General features: G+C 38.7%; 1 protein-coding gene across 2 annotated transcripts in view; it reads left to right on the top strand.

Annotated features, from left to right (window-relative positions):
* The window catches only part of LOC101280390 (cytochrome P450 2C23-like), a 38,945-nt gene that overhangs the window by 20,787 nt on the left and 4,471 nt on the right, over positions 1–13,687 (top strand). For both annotated transcript variants that reach the window (XM_033425792.2, XM_004268449.4), the window contains 2 exons: positions 10,838–10,979; positions 11,947–12,134. In XM_033425792.2, coding sequence (XP_033281683.1) covers positions 10,838–10,979; positions 11,947–12,134 — 330 coding nt within the window. The remainder of the gene's footprint in view (positions 1–10,837; positions 10,980–11,946; positions 12,135–13,687) is intronic.

Raw genomic sequence — 13,687 nt, 5'->3', positions numbered from 1 at the left:
ATATATATATATATATAAAAACATGCATATATATATATATGCATGTTTCTGAGCATATATTTATCTTGGGGTGGCTAAACACACATGCATCTTCTCTACACATTATTTACACATACATAGTCAGCCATTTTTGCCACAGTGCTTCCCAGGTAGCATGTCATAGACCAATACATTATAAAAACTGGATTGTGTTTTCCCATAGAACAATCTTGTTATTTGAAACTGGTGATGGATAAAGGGTTCTAAGACAAATACATTATACGTTAACCATGGATGGTATTAAACATATTGAATAGCAAGTATCACACAGCCACCAACCCTTAGAACGTCACTGACATAAAATACCAGCATGAGTGTCCAAGAGAACATCAGTAGAAAAACAGTCAAGACTGTGACAAACAATAGATTGTAAAAAAAGATATTTAAATGTATATACACATATAACAGCTTAAAACCTGAAAATAATTCTTTCAACCCTATAAAATTAACCTCATTTATGCCAAATTTCCCCAGATATATATAAACAAAAGAAAAACCACTCAAGTATATCATAAATGTGCAAGTTATAGCAAACAATTAATAATAACTTGTTTAGTCTTCTTAATCTCTAGGAGGGCTGATTTGGAAAGCTTGATTTCCTTAGAAAACATGTTGAAGGAAGGCATGTTGATGCCCTGTTTTCTTCTTAGAAATTTCCCTGGGGTCAGTAGAGTCATTCAAGCTCATTCCACTTATCAACAGTGTACATCGAAATAGCCTCTTCATTCTGATGGAAAAGTTTGTTGTTGGCTCTCAGAGGACTAGATGTTTGTCTGGAAAAGAGAGAAAAAAATAGCCAGGTTTTTAATTCAATCATTTAAAGATTTTATTTAGCACCAACTCTGTATCAGTCATGGTGCTTGGTAAATGGAATAAAATGATGAATCAGATACTACCCTGTAATTTTCTTTCATAGCACTTATCATAGTTTAACAAAATATTTATTTAATTTACCTCTATATTCTCCACTACACTGTATACTCCAAAGGGCTGGAGTATTGTCGATTTTTCACGCTTTGTATCATCAGCAACTAGCACAATGCCTAAAATATTGTAGATGCACATAAATATTTATTGAAATAATTATTGAATTAATTAATTAACAAAGATACAGTCCTTGACTTAATGGAGCTTACAGTCTAGTGCAAAGATCATCAAAACAAACAGTAACAACGAAGTGCTAATAGGGGAAGTACAAGACTGTTATGGGAGAATGTGGCAGGAACGCTAATGCTAGTCTAATTCGAGTCAGGAAGGGACTTCTAAACCAAGGCCCAGTGGATACATCCCTGCTCACATAGGTGAACAATTGAGCTGAGAGCTGAAAGGTGAGTAGGGATTATCTACATAAAAGTAGCAAAGAAAAATATACCAAGCAGAGGAACAAGATGTGCAAAGGCCCTGAGGCAGAGGGAAGCTTGGGGATATGAGGGGGTAGAGAGAAAGTCAGTGTGGCTGAAAGGGAGGGAGCAGGGGAGAGTGGTAGGAGAGAAGCTGAAACAGCAAGAGGTCAGCAGGCAGACCATTCATGCAGGGACTGGCAGGACACATTAATTAGTTTAGCTTTTATCCTAATATCAGTGAAAATCATTTGCAGGGTCTAAGCACTGTGTAAAGGATGACCATATTTGTGATGTGGAGAACAGATTGTAGGGGTCAACAGTGGATGCAAGGAGAACAGCTAGGAGTTGTTTCAGGGTAAATTTTCTGGTGGCAGAGCCTAAAATAGGGATTTGTGTGGAAGTGATTTATTAAGGGAGTGCTATCAGGAGAAACTTCTATGTATGTGAATGAGAGAAACAGGATAAGGAAGGGGAAAAATTAAAAATAGATGTGGTTTCAGGTGAAGCCTAGTCTCTACCTGATCCTACAGGGGGCTCTAGAGTATAAATTGCACTGCAGAGTTTGTCCTTCCCTGGGGCAACGGAGCTGGGCTTTTGTACTCTTGCACCTATCAGTCATTGGTCACAGGCAGCCCCATGAGGGTGGTCTGGGAGACTGATTCCCTCCCAGGCTTCTCTTGTCATTGTGGCTCCAGTGTCCAAGGGACTCCAGAGAAAGTTGCAGGTGTGAGCCAAAGCAGCTGTGAGGTAGGTTATCAGAACCAGTAAAAGGGATCTGAGCAGGGCACCAATAGCATTTTCTGTACGAGATGATTGCACTGGCCCAAGGCAAAGAAGATGGCCAAGGGTACTGGTGGTGGAAATGAAGAGACGTGGATAGATTTGAGATACTTTTAGGAGGTAAAATTAACAGTCTTGGTGGTGAGTTGGGAAATGCAAGAGATGAGGAGCTGTGTTCCTGGCTTGCCTAACTGGATGGAAGCTGGGGCCATTCACCAATACAGGAAACACTGGAAAGGGACCACGGACAGTTGTTAACATACATACCAAAGCCTTGAGATCCTCTGAAAGAGTAGAGGAAGGAACAAAAGAAAGTTGATACGCCAACGTCTGGATTTCAACCATTCCTTCCTCTCCTGCCCTCCACATCTATTTTTCCTTTAAGATAACTATCAATAGAAAATGGGTAGAAACTTCTGAAGCATTTCTGCTTTCCTGTAAGTTTTGTTGCATTATGTTTTAATCTCTAAACCTTACTACATAACAGATTTGGGTGTGTTAAGAATTAAACAAAATGGTGGAGTTCATTCTACTTAGCTAAATTACAGAGTTAGAACATAAATAGAAGATATATTGATATTTCCATTTTCTCCCTCACTCTCTTCCCAAGCAAAGATTTTTAAAAACCTACTGGAACTTTCTGTTGTGAGGGAGTTATTTAAAATGCTCAGTATTCCAGATCAAGGCAGTAAGAACTATAGGTAGGAAGTGGCAACGTGCCTAAAAACTTGGACATCCATATGCAGAAATCATCCCATTTTGAAATGAACAGGAGAGACATGGTATAAAGAAACTGAGTTAAGAAAAATTTGATTCAGAGCTTTAAAAGTAAAGCTAATAGTTAAAAGGAGTGCTCTAATACTTTTCTTAAATTTAAAAACAGTGGTTTAAAAGCCCACCAAAAGTTAATCAGCAATGAAAATAATTTAATTATAGTGAAAAATAGAGATTTTATTAGCTTAACTAGTTTATATATATTAAACAATAATTTATTCAACAAATTCTTAGTCTGGCTATTATGCCAAGGGTTGGGGATACATCAACGAAGAAGATTTAATCCCTATTATTTTTAGTATAGTAATTGTAAAATAGAAAGCTCAGAGATTGGTTCAAGATGGCAGAGTGGAAGGACATGCACTCACTCCCTCTTGCGAGAGCACTGGAATCACAACTAACTGCTAACAGTCATCAACAGGAAGACACTGGAACTCACCAAAAAAGATACCCCACATCCAAAGACAAAGGAGAAGCCACAATGAGACAGTAGGAGGGGCTCAAGCACAATAAAATCAAAGCCCATAACCACTGGGTGGGTGACTCACAAACTGGAGAACAATTATACCACAGAAGTCCACCCACTGGGACTTCCCTGGTGGCACAGTGGTTAAGAATCTGCCTGCCAATGCAGGGATCACGGGTTCGATCCCTGGTCCGGGAAGATTGCACATGCTGCAGAGCAACTAAGCCCATGCACCACAACTGCTGAGCCCATGTGCTGCAACTACTGAAACCCATGTGTCTAGAGCCCATGCTCCGCAACAAGAGAAGCCACCGCAATGAGAAGCCCACACACCACAACGAAGAGTAGTCCCCACTCACTGCAACTAGAGAAAGCCCGTGCAACAACGAAGACCCAACACAGCCAAAACTAAATAAATTAAAAAACAAAAAACAAATTCTTTAAAAAAAATTGAAAAAAAAAGAAGTCCACCCACTGGAGTGAAGGTTCTGAGCCCCAAGTCAGGCTTCCCAACCTGGGGGTCCGGCGACAGGAGGAGGAATTCCCAGAGAATCAGACTTTGAAGGCTAGCAGGACTTGACTGAAGGACTTCAACAGGACTGGGGGAAACAGAGACTCCACTCTTGGAGGGCACACACAAAGTAGTGTGCACATCGGGACGCAGGGGGAAAGAGCAGTGACCCATAGAAGACTGAACCAGACCTACCTGCTAGTGTTGGAGGGTCTCCTGCAGAGGTCGGGGTGTGTGTGGCTGCGTCTCACCGTGAGGGCAAGGACACTGGCAGAAGTTCTGGGGAGTACTCCTTGTCATGAGCCATCCAGGAGTCCACCAACAGCCCCACCAAAGAGCTTGTAGCCTCCAGTGCTGGGTCATCACAGGCCAAACAACCAACAGGGAGGTTGATCAGCAGATAGCGGATTAAAGTTTTACTGAGCTTCTTCCCACCAGAGCAACACCCAATTCTACTCACCACCAGTCCCTCCCATTAGGTAGTTTGCACAAGCCTCTTAGATAGCCTTATCCACCAGAGGGTAGACAGCAGAAGCAAGAAGAGCTACAATCCTGCAGCCTGTGGAATGAAAACCACATTCACAGAAAGACAGACAAAATGAAAAGGCAGAGGACCATGTACCAGATGCAGGAATAAGATAAAGCCCCAGAAAAACAACTAAGTGAAGTGGAGATAGGCAACCTTCCAGAAAAAGAATTCAGAATAATGATGGTGAAGATGATCCAGGACCTCGGAAAAAGAATGGAGGCAAAGACTGAGAAGATGCAAGAAATGTTTAACAAAGACCTAGAAGAATTAAAGAACACACACCTAGAAGAATTAAAGAACAAACAAACAGAGATGAACGATACAATAACTGAAATGAAAAATACACTAGAAGGAATCAATAGCAGAATAACTGAGGCAGAAGAACAGATAAGTGACCTGGAAGACAGAATGGTGGAATTCACTGCTGTGGAACAAAATAAAGAAAAAAGAATGAAAATAAATGAAGACAGCCTAAGACCTCTGGGACAACATTAAATGCAACAACATTCGCATTATAGGGGTCCCAGAAGGAGAAGAGAGAGGGAAAGGACCTGAGAAAATATTTGAAGAGATTATAGTTGAAAACTTCGCTAATGTAGGAAAGGAAATAGCCTCCCAAGTTCAGGAAGCACAGAGAGTCCCAGGCAGGATAAACCCAAGGAGAAACACGCTGAGACACATAGTAATCAAACTGACAAAAATTAAAGACAAAGAAAAATTATTAAAAGCAACAAGGGTAAAACGACAAATAACATACAAGGGAACTCCCATAAGGTTAACAGTTGATTTCTCAGCAGAAACTCTACAAGCCAGAAGGGAGTGGCATGGTATATTTCAAGTGGTGAAAGGGAAGAACCTACAACCAAGATTACTCTACCCACAAGAATCTCATTCAGATTTGACGAAGAAATCAAAAGCTTTACAGACAAGCAAAAGCTAAGAGAATTCAGCACCACCAAACCAGCTCTACAACAAATGCTAAAGGAACTTCTCTAAGTGGGAAACACAAGAGAAGAAAAGAACCTACAAAAAAATCCCCAAAACAATTAAGAAAATGGTAATAGGAACATACATATCGATAATTACCTTAATGAATGGATTAAATGCTGAATTAAATGTGAATGGATTAAATGCTCCAACCAAATGACACAGGCTCACTGAATGGATGCACAAACAAAACCCATATACGTGCTGTCTACAAGAGACCCACTTCAGACTTAGGGACACATGCAGACGGAAAGTGAGGGGATGGAAAAAGATATTCCATACAAATGGAAACCAAAAGAAAGCTAGAGTAACAATACTCATATCAGATAAAATAGGCTTTAAAATAAAGAATGTTACAAGAGACAAGGAAGGACACTACATAATGATCAAGGGATCAACCCAGGAAGAAAATATAACAATTATAAATATATATGCGCCCAACATAGGAGCACCTCATTACATAAGGCAAATGCTAACAACTATAAAAGAGGAAATCGACAGTAACATCATAATAGTGGGGGACTTTAACACCTCACTTACACCAATGGACAAATCATCCAGACAGAAAATTAATAAGGAAACACAGGCTTTAAATGACACATTAGACCAGATAGATTTAACTGATATTTATAGAACTTTCCACCCAAAAGTGGCAGAATACACCTCCTTCTCAAGTGTACATGGAACATTCTCCAGGATAGATCATATCTTGGGTCACAAATCAAGCCTTGGAAAATTTGAGAAAATTGAAATCGGATCAAGCATCTTTTCTGACAAGAATGCTATGAGATTGGAAATCAATTACAGGAAAAAAAACTGGAAAAAACACACATACATGGAGGCTAAACAGTGTGCTACTAAATACCCAAGAGATCACTAAAGAAATCAAAGAGGAAATCAAAACATACCTAGAGACAAATGACAACAAACCATGACAATCCAAAACCTATGGGATGCAGCAAAAGCAGTTCTAGAGCAATACAATCCTACCTCAAGAAGCAAGAAAAATCTCAAATAAACAATCTAACCTTACACCTAAAGGAACTACAGAGACAAGAACAAACAAAACCCAAAGTTAGTAGAAGGAAAGAAATCATAACAATCAGAGCAGAAATAAATGAAATAGAAACAAAGAAAACAATAGCAAAGATCAATAAAACTAAAAGCTGGTTGTCTGAGAAGATAAACAAAATTGATAACCCTTTAGCCAGACTCATCAAGAAAAAGAGGGAGAGGACTCAAATCAATAACATTAGAAGTGAAAAAGAAGTGACAATGGACACCACAGAAATACAAAGCATCATAAGAGACTACTACAAGCAACTCTATGCCAATAAAATGAGCAACCTGGAAGAAAGGGACGAGTTCTTAGAAAGGTATAACCTTCCAAGACTGAACCAGGAAGAAATAGAAAATATGAACAGACAAATCACAAGTAATGAAATTGAAACTGTGATTAAAAATCTTCCAACAAACAAAAGTGCAGGACCAGATGGCTTCACAGGTGAATTCTATCAAACATTTAGGGAAGAGCTAACACCCATCCTTCTCAAACTCTTCCAAAAAATTGCAGAGGAAGGAACACTCCCAAACTCATTCTATGAGATCCACATCACCCTGATACCAAACAAGACAAAGATACTCCAAAAAAAGAAAATTACAGGGCTTCCCTGGTGGCACAGTGGTTGAGAGTCCGCCTGCCGATGCAGGGGACACGGGTTCGTGCCCTGGTCCAGGAAGATCCCACATGCCGCGGAGTGGCTGGGCCCGTGAGCCATGGCCGCTGAGCCTGCGCATCCGGAGCCTGTGCTCTGCAGCGGGAGAGGCCACAGCAGTGAGAGGCCCGCGTGCCACAAAAAAAAAAAAAAGAAAAAAAATTACAGACCAATATCGCTGATGAATATAGATGCAAAAATCCTCAACAAAATACTAGCAAACAGAATCCGGCAACACATTAAAAGGATCATACACCATGATCAAGTGGGATTCATCCCAGTGATGCAAGGATTCTTCAACGTACGCATATGAATCAATGTGATACACCATATTAACAAACTGAAGAATGAAAACCATATGATCATCTCAATAGATGCAGAAAAGGCTTTTGACAAAATTCAACACCAATTTATGATAAAAACTCTCCAGAAAGTGGGCCTGGAGGGAACCTACCTCGACATAATAAAGGCCTCATATGACAAACCCACAGCAAACATCATTCTCAATGGTGAAAAACTGAAAGCATTTCCTCTAAGATCAGGAACGAGACAAGGATGTCCATTCCTGCCACTGTTATTCAACATAGTTTTGGAAGTCCTAGCCATGGCAATCAGAGAAGAAAAAGAAATAAAAGGAATCCAAATAGGAAAAGAAGAAGTAAAACTGTCACTGTTTGCAGATGACATGACACTATACATAGAGAATCCTGAAGATGCCACCAGAAAACTACTAGAGCTAATCAGTGAATCTGGTAAAGTTGCAGGATACAAAATTAATGCACAGAAATCTCTTGCATTCCTATACACTAACAACAAAAGATCAGAAAGAGAAATTAAGGAAACACCTCCATTCACCACTGCAACAAAAAGAATACAATATCTAGGAACAAACCTACTAAGGAGGTAAAAGACCTGTACTCAGAAAACTATAAGACACTAATGAAAGAAATCAAAGATGACACAAACAGATGGAGAGATATACCGTGTTCTTGGATTGGAAGAATCAGTACTGTGAAAATGACTATACTACCCAAAGCAATCTAAAGATTCAATGCAATCCCTATCAAATTACCAATGGCACTTTTTACAGAACTAGAATAAAAAAGTCTTAAAATTTGTATGGAGACACAAAAACCCCGAATAGCCAAAGCAATCTTGAGGGGAAAAAAATGGAGCTGGAGGAATCAGACTCCCTGACTTCAGACTATACTACAAAGCTATAGTAATCAAGACAATATGGTACTGGCACAAAAACTGAAATATAGATCAATGCAACAGGATAGAAAGCCCAGAGATAAATCCCCACACCTATGGTCAACTAATCTATGACAAAGTAGGCAAGGATATACAATGGAGAAAAGACAGTCTCTTCAATAAGTGATGCTGGGAAAACTGGACAGCTACATGTAAAAGAATGAAATTCAAAAAAAAAAAAAAAGAATGAAATTCAAACACTCCCTAACACCATACCCAAAAATAAACTGAAAATGGATTAAAGATCTAAATGTAAGACCGGACACTATAAAACTCCTAGAGGAAAACATAGGAAGAACACTCTTTGACAAAAATCACAGCAAGATCTTTTTTTGACCCACCTTCTAGAGTAATGGAAAGGAAAACAAAAATAAACAAATGGGACCTAATGAAACTTAAAAGCTTTTGCACAGCAAAGGAAACTATAAACAAGATGAAAAGCCAGCCCTCAGAATGGGAGAAGATATTTGCAAATGAATCAACAGACAAAGGATTAATCTCCAAAATATATAAGCAGCTCATGCAGCTCAATATTAGAAAAACAAACAACCCAATCAAAAAATGGGCAGAAGACCTAAATAGACATTTCTCCAAAGAAGACATACAGATGGCCAAGAAGCACATGAAAACCTGTTCAGCATCACTAATTATTAGAGAAATGCAAATCAAAACTACAATGAGGTATCTCTCCTCACACCAGTTAGAATGGGCATCATGAGAAAATCTACAAACAACGAACGCTGGAGAGGGTGTGGAGAAAAGGGAACCCTCTTGCACTGTTGGTGGGAATATAAATTGATAGAGCCACTGTGGAGAACAGTATGGAGGTTCCTTAAAAAACTGAAAGTAAAATTACCATATGACCCAGCAATCCCATTCCTGGCCATATACCCAGAGGAAACCATAATTCAAAAAGACACATGCACCCCAATGTTCATTGTAGCAATATTTACAATAGCCAATCATGGAAGCAACCTAAATCCCCATCGACTGACGAATGGATAAAGAAGATGTGGTACATATATACAATGGAATATTACTCAGCCATAAAAAGGAATGAAATTGGGTCATTTGTAGAGACGTGAATTGATCTAGAGACTGTCATACAGAGTGAAGTAAGTCAGAAAGGGAAAAACAAATATCGTATATTAATGTGTATATGTGGAATCTAGAAGAATGGTACAGATGAGCTGGTTTGCAAGGCAGAATTAGAGACACAGATGTAGAGAACAAACGTATGGACACCAAGGGAGGAAAGTCGGGGGAGTGGGGGTGGGGTGTGATGAATTGGGAGATGGGGATTGACATATATACACTAATATGTATAAAATGGATGACTAATAAGAACCTGCTGTATAAAAAAATAAATAAAATTCTAAAATTCAACAAAAAAGAAAAAAATTGGAGAATATATGCCAAAATATTGTCAATGTTTATTACTTAAATGATAGGATTAATTTTCTTCTAGTTCCCCTGTAATTTCTAAGTTTTTGACAATGTTCATGTATTTGTACACATATAATGCATTCCTGTATGTAACACTACAATGTATTTGTATTTCTATGATGTATATGTATTACTTTTGCAAAGTTAATGTAGATATATGAAAAAAATAAGAATAAAAATATATTCTTGATTTAAACATTAGAAGGGTGCAAAAAAAAAAAAAAAAAAGAAAGCTCACTCACTGTTTTTAAGCCCTGGATCAGTTTATTTTCTAAAGACTTTGTAGATCCCATGCAAAAAATTATAAGTCCTATATGTACAAGTACAATCTTCATATTAGAAATGCCAATAATGGGGGTGGGTGGAAGGGAGGCTTAAGAGGGAGGGGATTTATGTATACATATAGCTGATTTACTTTGTTGTACAGCAGAAACTAACACAACATTGTAAAGCAATTATACTCCAATAAAAAAAAAATGAAATGCCATTAATAATGATGTGTCATATGTGAGAGTGTGGGGCTGTGAATACCTAAGTCTTTGTAAGTGAAGGAAACAGACCAGTCCCAAACCAGTGATTTCTCTACATTGTGCTCACACAGAGCTTATCATCTAGTCTTTTTCATTAAATATAATAAAAGAAGATACTATTTACTGAGTATTTGTATATATGAAGAATTTTTCCAAGATCTTCCACCCATTAATTCTTTTAATTTTTATAATAACCCTATGGGATATGTTCTACTTTTTACCCCAATTTCACAGATGATGAAATTGAGTAAAAAGGTAAAGTAACTTGCCAAGGGCACACATCTGTTCATTGACCAACCCGGGATTTGAACCAGAAGTTTCGATTCCATGACTGATTTCTTTATCTACCACCCTACCGTGCACAAAATGAAGCCTATTGCTAGTGATGGGGTGTGATCATAGAGCTCTGATAAGCCACTGCCTTCTTTTTAACTCATGTGGCCATTAACTCTACCATCTACAGGAGAAACAGAACCCAGAGTCTGAATTTCACTTGGAGAACTTGACAACCTGTGGATCAAATCTGTTTTCAGCGGGAACAGAGACAACCAGTCTCACTCTGAGCTATGGGTTCCTGCTCCTAATGAAATACCCTGAGGTTCAAGGTACAGCAAATATCCTAAGTATTTATGTAGGATAAAATATGAGCTCCTGGCACTGGTGAGGGTGGGAAGATACCACTGGCAGTGACAACTTCTCTTTCTTTGGACTGCCTTGTAGAACGTCATGCAAAGGGTCATCCATGGTTTGATCAGAATTATATCAAATGATGCTGATAAGAAAGAGAGACCTTTATGAACCCAAAGGCTTTCATTTAAGTTTAAACACAGAGGAGCTTCTGAATCGCAACTCTTCCATATGTGATGCAATGCTGAAGAGTGAGCCCTATTTAGATGAGGGATGCATGGATTCCCACGATGGCTTCTCATTCTCGGCCTGCCCATACCTGGCTGTGTGACCTCAAACAAGTTATTTCACCTCACAGGCCTGTGTTTTTCCGTCTTGAGAATGGATCAGACTCCCCAAAGGGAATTTTTAGCTCCAATGTAATTTAAAATTAAAAAATGAAATTGTAGTAGCGTGATTTTCTCAAGCACGTTCTCAGAGCACAGGTCTTAGAAAGCCAGTGTTTATACTGCTTAACAAAATGGTGTTTGTCATTCCCACAAAATGTGTAGGACACTGGATGAGGCTGACAAAGGAGATGCTCCCACTAGAGTGAGGATTAAACATTTCCTCTCCACAGCTGCTTTGCCAGGAATCTGGGGTAAACCTTAATCCCTGCCACAGAGGTCATCTCCTCACCCATACAGGAGGACAAACCAATTCAGGCAGGAGGCCAAGGACATAGCTGATGCAGCTTTTATGTTTCCTGCAGCAAAATCTCTGGTCTTTTAGATCAGAAAATAGAAAATAGAAATTCCATTGAGGAGCAGACCCGTGGGCTGTTTAGCAACATGTCTTTGACCTTGGGAGCCTTTTCTAGGCCACTGTCTATTATACATCGTAAGCATTTCCAGGTATCCAGGGGACACATCTCTTGAGTAGCATTCATGATTCATGTCTTTGCAGCCAAAGTTCATGAAGAAATTGACCGTGTAATTGGATGCAACCAAAGCCCCTGCATGAAGGACAAGATAAAGCTGCCCTATACAGAGGCCGTGCTTCATGAGATACAAAGATACATCACCCTCCTTCCTTCTAACATGCCCCGTACTGTGGCCCGGGATACGAAATTCAGACAGTACTTCATCCCTAAGGTTAGAGGTGTCTGGGAAACCTGGGTGGGATAGAAGGGGCAGCATGATACCTCAGTGGGGCCTGAGGCATCTCAGTTCTGTTTCAGGAAGAGAGGCAATTGAGAGACATAGAAAGAACACAAGGTCAGAGTCACATGACCTGGGTTTGAAATCTGTCATTGCCATGCAGTGCACCCTCAGGCCATTATGTCACCTCTGTGGTCCTGTCTCTGCCTTCCTGGAATGGGGAAGCTGACCTGGGGCTCCCAAGGCCCCTCACACTCTCACGTAGAATGTATTGAGGGAGAAGTGATTTGCATTAATGCGAATGTTGTGGGAACAGAAACCTGATTTTCCATGATGGATTTTAAATAGGGGGAAGAGATGGAAAATGTATCTGCAGCTCTAAAGTAATCAAGTCAAATGTCAGCTTTCTTTAACCCGAATTCTTTCCTCTGAAGACCTCATATACCAGGACATTTGGGATATTGCTGCCCATGACAGTTAACAATTATCAAAAGAGTAGTCAGTCTTCTGTAGTCAGTCTTCTGTAGTGATTAAGGGGTTGGGTTTTACATTTAATCCATTCAAGAGTATAGAAGAGGAAGAAAAGGTGACAGAATACTGCAAAACTGAAACAGCTCCCAACCTTACTGCCAAACGTCACTGCAAAAGTCTATTAACACATAAGTCTAGCATCACATTAAAAATACTACATCACCAGCAAGTGAAGGTAATCAGGAACACAGGAATGGTCTAACACCAGAAAATCTGGTTTATTATCACCATATAAGTAGAACTTAGAGAAAAATCACATGATAATCACATTTGTACAGAAAATGCTTTTGATAATATTAAAGAGTTTAACCCTTAAAAAAATAGGAATAGATAAATACCTCATTAGCCATGGAAAACATATTTCCCAAATCATGCTTTTTGACTAAAAGCATTCCTATTAATATCAGGAATAAGACAAGGCTATCCACCATTACCAGTATTTAACTAGAATTAGAAAAAGGTAATGAGGTAAAACATTTAAGAGGCGGGCTCGATTTGTAGGTGACATAATTGTACCTGGAAAACTCAAGAAAATTAACTTAAGTACCACTGCAAAAATAGAATTTTCCAGTGGTTGGGTACAAATTTATTATTAAAAAAATCAATTTCTACCCTATATAAAATAAAAGCTATGTTTTAAAAACATAATGAATAAAAGCTTTTTATTGATAAAAACGAGGATAAAATACTTAGGAATATACTTGATAAGAAATTTGCAAGATTTATACCAAAAAAAAAACCCCTTAAAATGTTAATGAAAGGTACACAAGTTTTGAATAAATTAGATTTATTCTGTGTTCAGGTAGGAAGATAGCAGTTACCCTGAAATTAATCTATGCATTTATGAGATCTCAATGAAAATATAAACTAGATACTTTTTTGGAACTAAACTAACAGATCTCAAATTTGATGTGGGAAATTAAAAAATAAAGAATAGTCAGGGACAGGTCCTACCAAATATTAAAATATAAGGTCACAGTTATTAAAGCACTATAATACAGCTTCTTGAGTAGACA

The sequence above is a fragment of the Orcinus orca genome, chromosome 14, assembly GCF_937001465.1.
Source record: "Orcinus orca chromosome 14, mOrcOrc1.1, whole genome shotgun sequence".
Lineage (NCBI taxonomy): Eukaryota > Metazoa > Chordata > Mammalia > Artiodactyla > Delphinidae > Orcinus > Orcinus orca.
The sequence above is the reverse complement of the archived record's forward strand: the minus strand, read 5'-3'. Positions and strand labels throughout refer to the sequence as shown.